This window comes from Spea bombifrons, chromosome 6 (assembly GCF_027358695.1).
Source record: "Spea bombifrons isolate aSpeBom1 chromosome 6, aSpeBom1.2.pri, whole genome shotgun sequence".
NCBI lineage: Eukaryota > Metazoa > Chordata > Amphibia > Anura > Pelobatidae > Spea > Spea bombifrons.
In genome coordinates this window covers 10,688,753-10,701,370 of record NC_071092.1, presented here as the reverse complement: position 1 = coordinate 10,701,370, position 12,618 = coordinate 10,688,753, and the positions used below count along the sequence as shown (strand labels likewise).

General features: G+C 42.4%; 1 protein-coding gene across 1 annotated transcript in view; it reads right to left on the bottom strand.

Annotated features, from left to right (window-relative positions):
- The window catches only part of DOCK3 (dedicator of cytokinesis 3), a 93,529-nt gene that overhangs the window by 28,516 nt on the left and 52,395 nt on the right, over positions 1 to 12,618 (bottom strand). The window contains exons 6-23 of the mRNA XM_053469472.1: positions 11,418 to 11,566; positions 10,905 to 10,989; positions 10,423 to 10,464; positions 9,352 to 9,503; positions 9,143 to 9,224; positions 8,407 to 8,467; positions 8,037 to 8,184; positions 7,219 to 7,307; positions 6,618 to 6,743; positions 5,096 to 5,220; positions 3,453 to 3,615; positions 3,182 to 3,288; positions 2,919 to 3,090; positions 2,516 to 2,613; positions 1,880 to 1,963; positions 1,364 to 1,464; positions 771 to 852; positions 489 to 659 (exon numbers count right to left, since the gene is read on the bottom strand). Of these exons, the coding sequence (XP_053325447.1) occupies positions 489 to 659; positions 771 to 852; positions 1,364 to 1,464; positions 1,880 to 1,963; positions 2,516 to 2,613; positions 2,919 to 3,090; positions 3,182 to 3,288; positions 3,453 to 3,615; positions 5,096 to 5,220; positions 6,618 to 6,743; positions 7,219 to 7,307; positions 8,037 to 8,184; positions 8,407 to 8,467; positions 9,143 to 9,224; positions 9,352 to 9,503; positions 10,423 to 10,464; positions 10,905 to 10,989; positions 11,418 to 11,566 (2,037 nt within the window). The remainder of the gene's footprint in view (positions 1 to 488; positions 660 to 770; positions 853 to 1,363; positions 1,465 to 1,879; positions 1,964 to 2,515; positions 2,614 to 2,918; positions 3,091 to 3,181; positions 3,289 to 3,452; positions 3,616 to 5,095; positions 5,221 to 6,617; positions 6,744 to 7,218; positions 7,308 to 8,036; positions 8,185 to 8,406; positions 8,468 to 9,142; positions 9,225 to 9,351; positions 9,504 to 10,422; positions 10,465 to 10,904; positions 10,990 to 11,417; positions 11,567 to 12,618) is intronic.

The window sequence follows — 12,618 nt, the reverse complement described above, 5'->3', positions numbered from 1 at the left end:
AAACATTTTAGAATGGATGTAGTGGTTTCAGTGAAAGACCGGAAGTGCAGTGAGATTTTCTTGTGGGTAAAGGGCCTCTACTTACAAAGCAGACTGTGGGTGAGTTTGAAGAGCCCCCAGTGTTTTGAGACCCAGAATCTCCTGTTCCGCTCACCTGTCCTCCAGCCGCAGGGGGCTTTAAATTTAAAAGAAGGATGGGGTTTGGACAAGAAAGGGAGGTAGAAGGAGAAGCAGAGGGAATAAGAGGGTTGGAGAGCACAGGTGAAGCACAGATAATGGAGAAAGACTAAATCATTGAGGCAAGTCTGGATAGAGAAAAGCAAAAGTGAATGGGGCAGGTTGGCAGCTAAAGAGGTGCCCCCCACTGCATCCATTAATAAAGCTCTCACCCCAAGCAGTACATTTGACAGATGTCAGTATGCTCGTCCCTGCATCCTACTGAGGTTCCATTTCTCTAGTATGCCAGGTGTAGCATTCTTCCTACTCACCTGTGTAAATAGCAGAGTGTCTGAGCTGCGTGTGTCTAGGCTCAGGACAAAACGCATGGACTGGAAAAGCTCATGGATGCTGCAACGGAACTGTTCCTCCTCCAGGCCTCCAGTGGAGCGAGCAAAAAGCAAGCGTGACTGGATGATGAACTTAAAGAGATTCTCCAAAGCCTGGGCCATAAGGTGCAGAAAATTAGATATTAGATGAACTAGAAAACAAGACACGGTGATCCCTTGTGCTCAACATCTCCCCAACACTGAAGCACTCAGATTCATGCATACCCTCATCGCCTCTTGGATGTGGTCTTGTCTAACAAGTTCAGCAGAACGTTCCATGTACCACTTCAAGCAGCGAATCAGCTCCCTGGAGGATAAAGAACAGGTTGTCCTTCAAACTGACAGCCTTCCATTTGTTATGCACTGGTTCTACCCACATCCTATTAATGCAATTCAGTATTCTAAAACTCCCTCATATTACCTCTTTACCTCTTATCAATTCAGTCTTAATCCACTCTTCTTTGATGAGTAGTGCAAGCCACGGATCTCATCCAAAGTACATCTTTTCCCACCCAACCTATGCCCCTGCATGTTTTACTTGTACTGGTACTGGTACTCTTTTCCTACTTTCACATCTAGCTTGGCACCGCACCCCATGTCTCCCAGCTAGACTCATGTTGCACTGGCACCAAGCCATTAACAATTTCTGCAACCAACCCTAGCGGTATACCCCACCATTTTCACTCCACCATGTCTTGTGTTCTTCACTAAGCCCATAGCTATAGTCCATTACTGATACGATTAGTATATAATGGAAATGGACTAGTTGGCATTGATCATGCTTCTTACTGCCCTCCAGCACCCTATTATATACGTACCTGTATGCAAGGGCCCCAGCAAAGTGTTTCTGTATATATGTGTCTAGAACTGGTCGGAAATGGTAATATTTGCTCTCCCTCAAGAGATTGATGATGAAAACCTGGGTACACACCATAAAATCAAACATATTTTGTAAGGCTCTAGATAAACCAGTGATTTTCATAAGCATCGTCCTCTGCAAATCTTTATATTGTATTGTATTGTATATTTGTACACGGACTACAATATCAGGGAACTCTTCCCTTCACTTTACTCATTGATTTCAATGCATACACTGCTTCCTGATCAATATTAAGATAAAATGCTCTATAACTGTGTAGTTAAAGACAATGTATGACATGTGTAAACCAGAGAGCCTAAGAAACAGGGGCACAGTGATCTAAATGCATTGTACAAGCATTCCTTTGAGCACAGTGGAACAGTGACAATATGGTTTATACATGTATGTAAAAAGGAAAGGTAGTGTTCATGGTATAAGCTAGTGCCCCTAGTAAATATAGGAGGCATGTTCTCACCAGTGATTGGAAGACAAGCAGACCATACTTCTCTGTGTTATCATCCAGGATGACAAACAACGTGTCCAGGATATCCTGTAAAAACTGAAAAGGCCAAAGGTCTGAGTGCTGGCAGCTCAAAAGAGTCACCTACGATAGCCTATGGTTTCTCATAGAACTCTACTAATATACAGCTGTTCTCCTAACTCCAACATTCTAGGATCTTTAATTCCACCTCATCTTCTGTCACCCTCATCAGACACTTTCCTTACTTCTGCGTAGCAGGTGGTCTTCTTATAATTACAATGGCGTATATGGCCCTCCGCTAACTAGACAAACTCCACTGCATATCCTCTCTCCAAACAAAGAGAAGGACATCAGTGTACAACTACAATGTATTACATGGTGCCTTCTTCAATGGCTTTTTAACCAAAAAAAAATGCTATTTGTCTTCTGACAAATTAGGGTTTTTCTCCCAAGCCCCCCCGTGGAAGACTATTTTCATTACTTGAACTATTATGCAACTTCCCATCATAATACTTTGGTTTGCTCATAAAATATATATATATCAAACACTGGCATGCTCTAATTTGCCATGGCTCAGAATGATCAGAATATAGACAGTGAAGGGGTACACTCATCTCTACTGATCGATACCTTTACAATCTCTTCTCCGCTCACGTGCCGCAGACGCCCAAGAATATCCATCACACGATCTGGGTAGCCCTTCCACTTCAAGAGAGCCAGGAGGTCAACTGGAGTTGGAGTGAGGTGGGAATGAAATCGGAAGAACAGAGAGGGGGAAATAAGTGGGCTTGTGCTTGTAGGGTGTATTTGTGCTTCGTGGCACACAGTGTTGTTACTGTGACGTAGCTTTGTGAATGAAGTGCTGCAGTGCAAGTCTTATTAAGAGGCTAATGGCATTCCTACTATTGTCTTCCTGTTGGAAAGGAGTTTGGCAGATTCTGTAGAGCTTCTTAAATGGAACAAAACATTCTGATTGAGCGTGGTGAGAGAGAGGGTTCTGGGGTAATGTGTGTAGTATATTTTAATGCATTACCATTCTGAGTGAGCTTTGTGGAGGAGAGCTGAGTTGAGATGCAAAAGGTCTCTTTGGGGCTGCGCTGGAAGATCAGACTGGACGGGATGTTGGGACAACCACTAAGGTCATCCTTGCAGCAAGGAAGTCCCAAGTACAAGGCGTGGTTATTGAAAGTGCTGTTCTCATCACACTGCAGAGACAAATGTGTTTGTTTATGAGGCCACAGACAGAAACTCATAAAACTAATGAGTTTTTGCAACAAAGAGACAAAAAGCAATTACCTTATACACATAGAGCTCATGGATGTCATCAGACAGAGTGGTCCCATCGTCCCTCATGAGAGGCGTGAAAGAGAATCCAAAGAGTTTTTTCTCCCCTTTATCCTTTGCTACATTGTTGCAAAAACAAGCAATAAGACATGTTATGACAGTTGCAGCAAACCTGTGACACTGTTACAGTGGGCGACGAACATGTCTGCAGTGAGACGAGCAATGTGAAGTGATGTGTAATCCTGTTGTGTTCTGTAGTGTAATTGTAACCATATTCACATACTGGAGCAGTGTCTGAACTCGAAGCGCAAATGAGATCCACGGAATCTGTCGATTGGGATCGGTAGTTTGATGAGCTCCCCCCAGCGAGGACTGTTATTGTGATATAGGACGAAGGAGTGATACTGACTTCGAGGGGGTTCTCCTGTACCCAGACTCACACAGTCCTAGAGGAGCAAAGGACACGTATATTAGTTCTTGTGTCTCTCCCGCTGACACCTCATCTCTAAATCCTGTAAGAATACAGGACAATCCAATCCCAACAAAGTCACTGCTGAATTTACGCCTACTTGAGATACTCTGGTCCCCACTACCAGTCCACACAGGGCCAGTCCTGCTATGGAGCAGGGTGGGGCAATTTCACCAGGCGGCACTTTTGAAGAGGCAGCACTTTGCCACCCCAAGAAATGCTTTTGGACGCCGCAGCCTATTAGCTATTACTAGCTTGCCTGCGGTCCTGGGATCTATGGACCTAATGCACGATGCGCAGAGCATCTTCTCCTTTGTGATTGGAGGTCAGCTCTCGCGTGGCAGCATGGGCGCGATTTTCCTGGAGAGTGCGGTGACATCAGGCGTCACGTCAGCACTCACTCGGAGTGAAGGGGGGCAACGTTTTACACTTCAACCCGGGCAGCAGTGGGCCACACTGCTTGACCGATCAGAAACTGGCTATCTCTTCGCCAAAGACTCTTCCTATCAGATGTTCCATTACATAAGTTATGGTGGGTAAAGGTGATGGAAAACCCTTCCACTTAAAATTAAGGGGGTAGTAGAAGTATTATTAACCACTTATCTACTGACACCAGACAAGTCAGAAGGCATGTTTTCTCCTCAGAAATCTCATGGTGCTGCCACAACCACAAGGGATTCTGGGTAGGCGCATGCAACAATAATCACCTTTTGCCTCTATATCCACTTTATACATGGATCCCTTGAAAGTAATATCCCGCTGTTCAAGACAACCTTTAGACAAAATTTGGATGTTTAAAATTCACATTGTTTTACTGTCTACATGGATTTCCACTCCATTGACTGACTGCGAGATGTTTTTTTTTCTTTCTCCACGGTTTTTTATCTGCTTTGCTTAGCATCTTTTAGATCCTTTCCATATTTATAAGTACTATTTCAGAATATTTAATATACCCAAAGACTCTAAATCAGATGCAAATATTGATTTTTGTAAGAAAATAAGGAACTGAACTAAACCTATACATGATAAGTATATATGTCAATCCTGCGAATAAAAATGCAGTTGTTAAATAAAAAATATGGACTAAAAGAGAGCCCAATAGTTACTGTTAAAAACACAATGCAACACCTTTGGATGGGGTAAGCATAAGGTTAATGAGCGTACACTGGCGTTAGTTAAGTGAAGCACTTCAACTGATGGAGAAGTCCATAATGCTTAATAAACCAAGTGGTCAACTGAGTTTCACTGGACCCGCGGCGGGGTAAACATTGACAATCATGAACTAGCTTCATCGATGACCCAGTGTTTGTCAGACTATGTGGGATTCAGTATGTAAGACTCCAAAAACAGCCACCTCTATGTTCAAAAGATGAAGCAAAATCAGTACACACTTCACAAACATTTCTGTTGGAGTTGCAGTTGGCTTTGTTTCCTGCACGTTAACAGCGTGCTCTTACCCTCAGGTTTTCTCCATCGGCATACAGAACATGCATGGTGACCTCGATGTTCTTCTGCACGCTCTTTCCTCCTCTCTCAAAGTCACCTTTCTCCAGAGTCACATATAGGTCGTTGCGGACATCACCTAAGACAATGCGTGCATCACAAAGTGTTAATGTTTTGCCTGGTATTATTGATAAATAACCCCAAAATGTGCAAGAGAGCTCTGCAGCCACTTGACAAAGCACCGTAACTTTGCAAAACACTGTCTGGCAGAGCATTTCAGCATCCTGCAGAGCATTGCCTGTTTAAAAAGCTGTACTTTGATACAATGTATCTCATAAAGTACTCATGCGGAAGAATGCAAAAAAACTCCAGTCCGGGGGATCCATGTGAAGGCTGAGTGACTGCAGGGAGCCTACTTGCATCTAAATGAGTGAGAACCAATGTAAGGCCAGGTCGGAAGGTAGCATGTGATGTCATAGCGAGGAAGCTCACACTTTGCTCCCATTACAATGGGCATCAGCGCAATTACAAAACAAGAAATTAAAGGCAGACTTACTCTCTACTACCTGCATCTCTGAGGCACAGTAAGGAAAGGGAGGTTTTGGGGAGAGACGACAGGAGAAAATTGAGAAATGCATAGCTAAGGTTGATAGAAAGTGAGAGAAAACATTGTATTTCTCAGAGTTTGGAGTAAGGGGGTAGCCAAAGGAACTGTATGTGAGATCACTAAGGAAGAAATGTAGAGCGAGATGGAGAGAGAGAGAGAGAAGGAGAGAAGGACAGGGAGAGATGGAGAGAGATATGTGTTTGGTCTTTGTGCATATGTCAGTAAGACTATGCAATCAAAAAAATGGCGATTGTATTGTGAACCAAATGGTACCATCTGCAATTACATAAAAAAACAACATAAAAGTGAGTTGTGGACTAATGAATAGAAATGTGCAAGAATGAGTGTAAATAACAATGAATAAGTTATGTTAAGAGAGAGGGACTGAGAATGGAACGCTGTTGTAAGAGACATTTTTAAATGAGTGAGAGGAAGTGATGGAGGGTTGTGTATGGATAAGAGGGAGTATAATGAAAGACAGCCGTGTATGAAGAAACACAAGGGTTTGGTGAGTGTGAGTGTGAAGCAGGAGCGGGGGCTGTCTTTGGAGTTAAGTGAATAAGGTAATAAGTGGTGAAGAGAGCTGTGTGTAAAAGAGTGGGAAGATTAGGCTGTGTGTGAATGAATATGAAGAAGGAGAGTGGGCTCTGCAGTGTAAGAATGTAAAGTCAGTAGTGTGTTGTGTATAAGTAGTTGAGTGTGTGTGAATGAAAAGAGCTGTAAATAAATGACTGTGATGAAAAGGGAGCAGTGTACCTCTGTAAGCAAAGTCAGATCTCTATGTAACTGATGAAAAAGGCTAGTAAGTCAGAAAGAAGGGAATAATATAGGGACGGACCTGAGTGTGCTATTTATTGTACCCAATTACAAGTAATTACTTGTAACACATGTTCTATCCTGCACTAGCACCGTGATATTCCTAGTCATACCTGGCATGATGACATCAGGGAACCCCAACTTCCGTGTCACAGCAGCACCCCTGTTAAACAACAGCTGGTTTTCCCTGCGGATCTGATCCATGTCCCCACGTAACAGCTGTAATGACACAATTAGCCCTGTGGGCACAAAGACATGAAATGGTCAATATACATTCTCGTTCCACTTCTGTACTGCGCCGAAATATTCCGGTGTGCATTTTTGTTGTAATATTCATTTGGCCACCGGTTTCCAGAGACAGAACAAATATATATAAGGGAATAGTTCATTAAGGTGGGCACTACATATATGTGGCAGGGTGTGTTAATTAAAGCCATGCGTATTTCCTGGATATGAATGGTTTGGAATCTGTATAGATAGTAGGGAAAAACTATCACGTTCAGCTTCAGGAGCTCTCCGTAGTGCTGAATGGAACTAATATGAAATGAATGGTGATTTTAAAAGGGTATGTGTATGGAGTGACTTTTCATGTATTTATGGAAATTATTTATGGTGACGCTACATGGGGCAGCTTCTAGAAGTAATTTTCGGAGTTCTTTCTACACTTTAGAAATCTGCAGAGACACCGGAGACAAAGCTTTGCTGTGCAGTTACCGTAGTTGGAGCTGGGTGTAGAGTACTTGGTGCTGGTCTTGCGGATAATATTTTCATGTATTTGGTACCATTCGCTCTCATTATTACACCTGAAAAAAAAGAAAAGAAAAACTGCTTAACTGTGTGATATAAACAGGTGGAAAACCCATAAGGTACATTTAATTCCTCTACAATGAATTACTCAGAACCCTAAATAAACCCATGGGATGCTATTTACAGAATAAAATAATATTGGCCATCACGAGCTCAACGTCTCAGAATTTGGATGATTATTTCCCCCTATTACTTGAATCCTAAAACACTAGCTGGTGCCGAAGACCACAGTTGTACAAAAGGACTTTAATATTTCATGTGTAAAGATAAAAATAAATTAAAAAACAAATAATACTGTGCTAGCAGAATTGCAAAGAAATGTATATGTTTTAATTTTAACTAAAATTGAAAGAAACGTACAGGAAAACCACAAACATGTGTTTTAAATGTGTTGGTTCTACACCATTTCTAGCGGCACCAATGCGATCTAGATTCTTTATCATAGAATCGGTTCAGTTTTTATATGATGTCATATGGTGATGTCATGAAGAGGTAGAGCCTGATATAAAATATATATTATTCTCGTAACATATGCATTTGTTTCCCATTCCTCTAGCGCAACACATAAAGCCTTTTATCCTGTACACGCAAACCCTTACACACCGTTTAGGTCTTTCTATAATTTGCTGGCAGGACCAGAAACTGCAAATCTATTTTTCATTTGCTCTTAATGATAAATCGTGCCCGGGAAATGTCCAATTCATTAGGTTTATGACTGCACTCACATATACACTTTCAGCACAAAGTCCTTCTCGTCTCGATGTTCACAGAGTGCTGGAAGCACCTCGCCGAGGCTTAGCACAGCACACCCATAAGGACGGCGATAATGGATATGAGGGGGGCCCTTCCGAGAGTCATTTAACAGCATACGGCCTGAAACAGAACACAAACACCACGGATTTCTGTGATCACAGCGTTCCATATAGTATGTTCATATTTGAATTTGCAACATGTAACATGTGAACAGATCTCACGTTAATTGAACCAGAAAGCTATGTTGTTTGTATGTGTATACACATATTACACTTCTGTGTACACACGTGTCACTATGAAGAGTTACATATCAATACAGGCAGACGTGTGGGAGCCACAAACCTATTCTGACGACATGAACGACGAGATGCAGGTCTCTCTTTACATCCTTACTGCTCAAGTCCTGCAAGAAAACACAAGAAAACACACTAAAACATCATATCTGCCTAAGCCTACAGGCCATGGACATTGTACAACTTTATAGGAGATGCAGACAGGCCTGGCTCTTCTATACAGGCAAACCGGGGGGATGTCTAGGGCTCTGAGCTGGTGGTGGGGGTTGCCATGAGAAGCCATTCTTTCTCAAGCAAGTGGATGCTGGGGGGGATTCTAGAGACGGTTCATCTGGGGCATCAGAAACACAATGACTGGACCCGCGCATACTATACCGGAACACCACTGCAGGTATGTTAGTGGATCCATTAACCTTTGCCTGCCATTGATGCATTTTTTCTGTGGCAAAGGCTTATGGGATTTGTAGTTCCTTTTAGTCACAGAGACCCATATTACCCCAGCCTCACAGTATGTGACACGGCATTTATACATCTGTATGCCTTCTCCCCATACACACATCTTAAGTGTTTTACATTCATTTATTTAGCCAAAAAGGTAGCTCAGACACACGAGAAATAAAGCCAAATGTATGGGAACAACATGCATTTAAATATAAAGTCCCAGTGATCATGGTGCAGAAAGTTATACTTCCTATATCATAGAACAATTCTATCCGGTGTATATTTGCCTCTGTATAAATAATATTCTACAGGAATACCCCTGATATGAGTACCGGTGTACACACCGTGAACAGCGCACACAGTCTTTCTGCCTTCTCTGGGTTTCTGGGTCCCCCGTTCTTGTTCAGTCGCACCATAAACCTTTCACTGTTGGACGAGAAGAGACAGCGTTTAGCACAACCAAGCCCGGGAGGCCAGGTTGACGGCTGAACCAAGTGTGATGGAAATGATACTGACAGGAGAGGCCTGTAAAAGAGGTGATGGCAGGTTTCACCTGATCTGACGTGCTTCCCTCATGTCATACAGTGAGAAGAAGAGGTCCACATCCTCCCCAATGTTGTTGTGAGTGAAGCTCTTCAGATTGAGCAGCAGGTGGTGTGGAACGGGAGCGCGTGGCTCCTTGTGACGCTGCCGCAGGGTGTCTGCCTGTGACAGAAAAGCAGGTCACCTTTCACCAACCTGTCTGTATGATTTTATGATAACACTCTCCCTTTCCATTTCTGTTCCTCGCTTCTCTCTCACTCTGTCTGTATCTGTTTGTGTCTCCCTCTGTTCATACCTGTCTAAAGCGCTCTTGGGTCTTTACTGCTTCCAAAATATTAATCTTTTTACTTATCTTGAATGTATGTACTATGATTCCTCCAATATTACATTTCTATGCCTCTCTACCATTGACCCTCAGCTTCTCACAGCCTTTATGCAACCTACCACCCAACCCTCAGCCTATTACAATACTTTTGCCTAATACCACCGAACGCCAGCTCTTTCTGCTCAATTCTGTGTCCTGTCAACCACTCTAAGCAGTTTTTCCGATATTTCTGCTCCTATCACTTATTCTCAAGTTCAGCCCATCTCTGTTTCCATTGCCATCCATCCACAGGTTATTTCAGTCCACTTGCTCCTTGAAATTCTCCCACACTCCCCATCTCTATGTGGCTTATTCACTAAAGCATTAGTTTCCAGAAGGCTTGGACTGACTTCACTATGCATTAGGTAAACCTAACCATGCTGAGCGTCTTCTGCAAAAGAGGCTGTGTTATGACTAAATCAGTAAGATTTCTTGAAGGCCACCTCAATGCATTACTCCTCAGGGCCAGACCAAGCTTTCTTGCAGGAGAAAAGTTGGCCATTTATAGTGCACAGTGAATTAAGTCAGTTAAAACTGCAATTCTCTTATAAATTCCCAAACACCTTGTGCTTCCCAATCCCTCCGTCTACTGAGGCTACTAGATACCATCAGCCTTTTCCCATTTTTCTGCTTCCAAATTATGGAGAGAACTATCATCAATTTCCCCTCCATTGTCTTGCAATCTGTCCCCTCTCTTCTGTTTTACTGGTCCCTCACCTGGTTTGTACTCTGCTGAACACTGTGTCGACTTGTCAGGTGCTGTGGAGAAGAGGAGATAACTTCAGGAATATTACACATATGTTTATGAAGTTCTAGATGCACCGTGCAACGGAACCCGTTGGAGAACAATGAGACACAAAGGTGACCACTAAGAGTATCAAACAGCAGTCGGAACACCATCATTTCTCATTATTGTAGAATATTTTAAACCTCAATAAGTTTAAAGTGAACTATGTTATTCGTAGGTCGTAAGTGGCTAGAGTGCGAGATGTAATTCCCAAAGTAACTGGTTTAGTGCATAATTCAACAAAATGTTTCATTGGGCATTGCATTAAAAACCACTACGATCTCCAGAATAGCTTCATCTTCAACAGGCCATGAATTAAACGAGTATACATAATTCAATTCATGTCACACGTTTATTAAATGATTACAGGTTAAGTTCCAGAGGAACAAGGAAAATTAATTGAATGGCTCACCATTTTGTACAAGTCAGAGACACTGATCTGATCTGAATCTACTGCCTCGAATTCCTTGCGCGGGACTAAGTCCAGGCCCAGGTGTCTGAATAGAAAGAGAGAGGTTTCAGGGAAACAAGTCAGGACTGAGATGTGGCTGCAGACACGCTTAGGGACTGGTTACAGATTATAAAATACAAAATATATTTCAGGGCTGGAGAAATTTATGTTCAACATACAAACTATACCGAAATATTTTAAGGAGCAAGCTTGATTTTCTTTGGTGGCAAGAAGGAATTAATCAATCAATGAGATCAAAAAGTTAAGCAGTAAAACTTTAGGATTGACATCTATTGGGATCCTGGGATTTGTCTGGCTCTGCGTATTTTGGCATACAGTTATATAGGGGCCAAAAATGCCACCAATGTGATATGATTGATCTTAAACTTCTACAGCATTGGGCAACTAGCTAATACCTTGAAATGCTGTGTAGATCATGCTTTATTGTACATTAGAGTTAATCAGAATACTCACTCATTGCCCCAGTCCAGGCGCACAGTCAGGTGTCTCTTGACCTCTCGAACTTGGTCCTGTGTGAGATGACCTGACAGCAGCTGTCTGCGCAGGTCAATGATCTCGTTCATGACATGACGCAGCTTGTAGAAGAGATCCACCTTGTGTTTCTGGAGTTAGGAGAATTCGACAGGGTTGCGTAAAAGACAAGAACAAAGTCGGGAAGAGAAAGGCAGGAGAAAAAGCATGATAAAAGGTGCATTTAGGTTTGAGGGATGAAGGGTCAGTGCAAAGGCATCAGACAAGGAAGCACAGAAGGAATTTAAAGAGAAAAGGGAGAACACATAGTGAAGGTAGAAAGGAATACATACACAGGGGTATATACAATGGAAACAATATAAAAAACAGTGATGTAGGAATGTGGTAGGAGGATGGAGAAGTGGGGAGACATAAAGAGAAAAGATACTGGATAAGGGAAAAAAGAGAGAACAGCAGAGAGGGAGAGATGGAAGCCAAGCCGGCGTGAGTCATGTTAGCTCATTTGCAGGCAGAAAGGCTTTGCACATGAGCACAAAAAGTGAGAATGTGTGCACAGCATTCATGTTTGCTAGGGATGAGTGCATGAATGTGCAGTAGGGATCCTTTAAAACAACAGCTTCCATCAGCATTATACCTGGAGTACAGACAGCTTCATAATATGAGAAACCCCCAAACAAGCAAAAATAAAACAAAACAACCAAGGTATAAAGACCAGCAAACATAATACCCCAAGAGCTGCGGAATCATACCCCCCACATAACAAACAAGTTTTAGGCATGGTCAACCACAGATTGAAGGTCAGTAGTACTGGTAGGTTGCAATGGAGGTTATGTCTGGGAAATTCTTTCCACCCTTTTTTGGGATGTCCGTGGTCAGTTCATATAAAACTTATATATAGAAATATGAGAATTTACAGCGATCAGTGATACAAACAGTAAAGTACTGAGGGGGTAATACACATTCATAGACGGCGGCTGGATGAAGGAGGACCTATAGAAGGCTGTATGGAGCAAAAATTGTTGAGAAGGATCATACTAATCTATACGGGAAGCTGTGAGGATGGATTACACTAAGCAATAGACCCGAAGCTGTCAGTAACCAGGTATTAGTTGACTTGTGTTTTTCTTCCATAAAGTAACTACTGGGGTAATAATGGTTGTATGAACCAATAGGGGCAAGTATT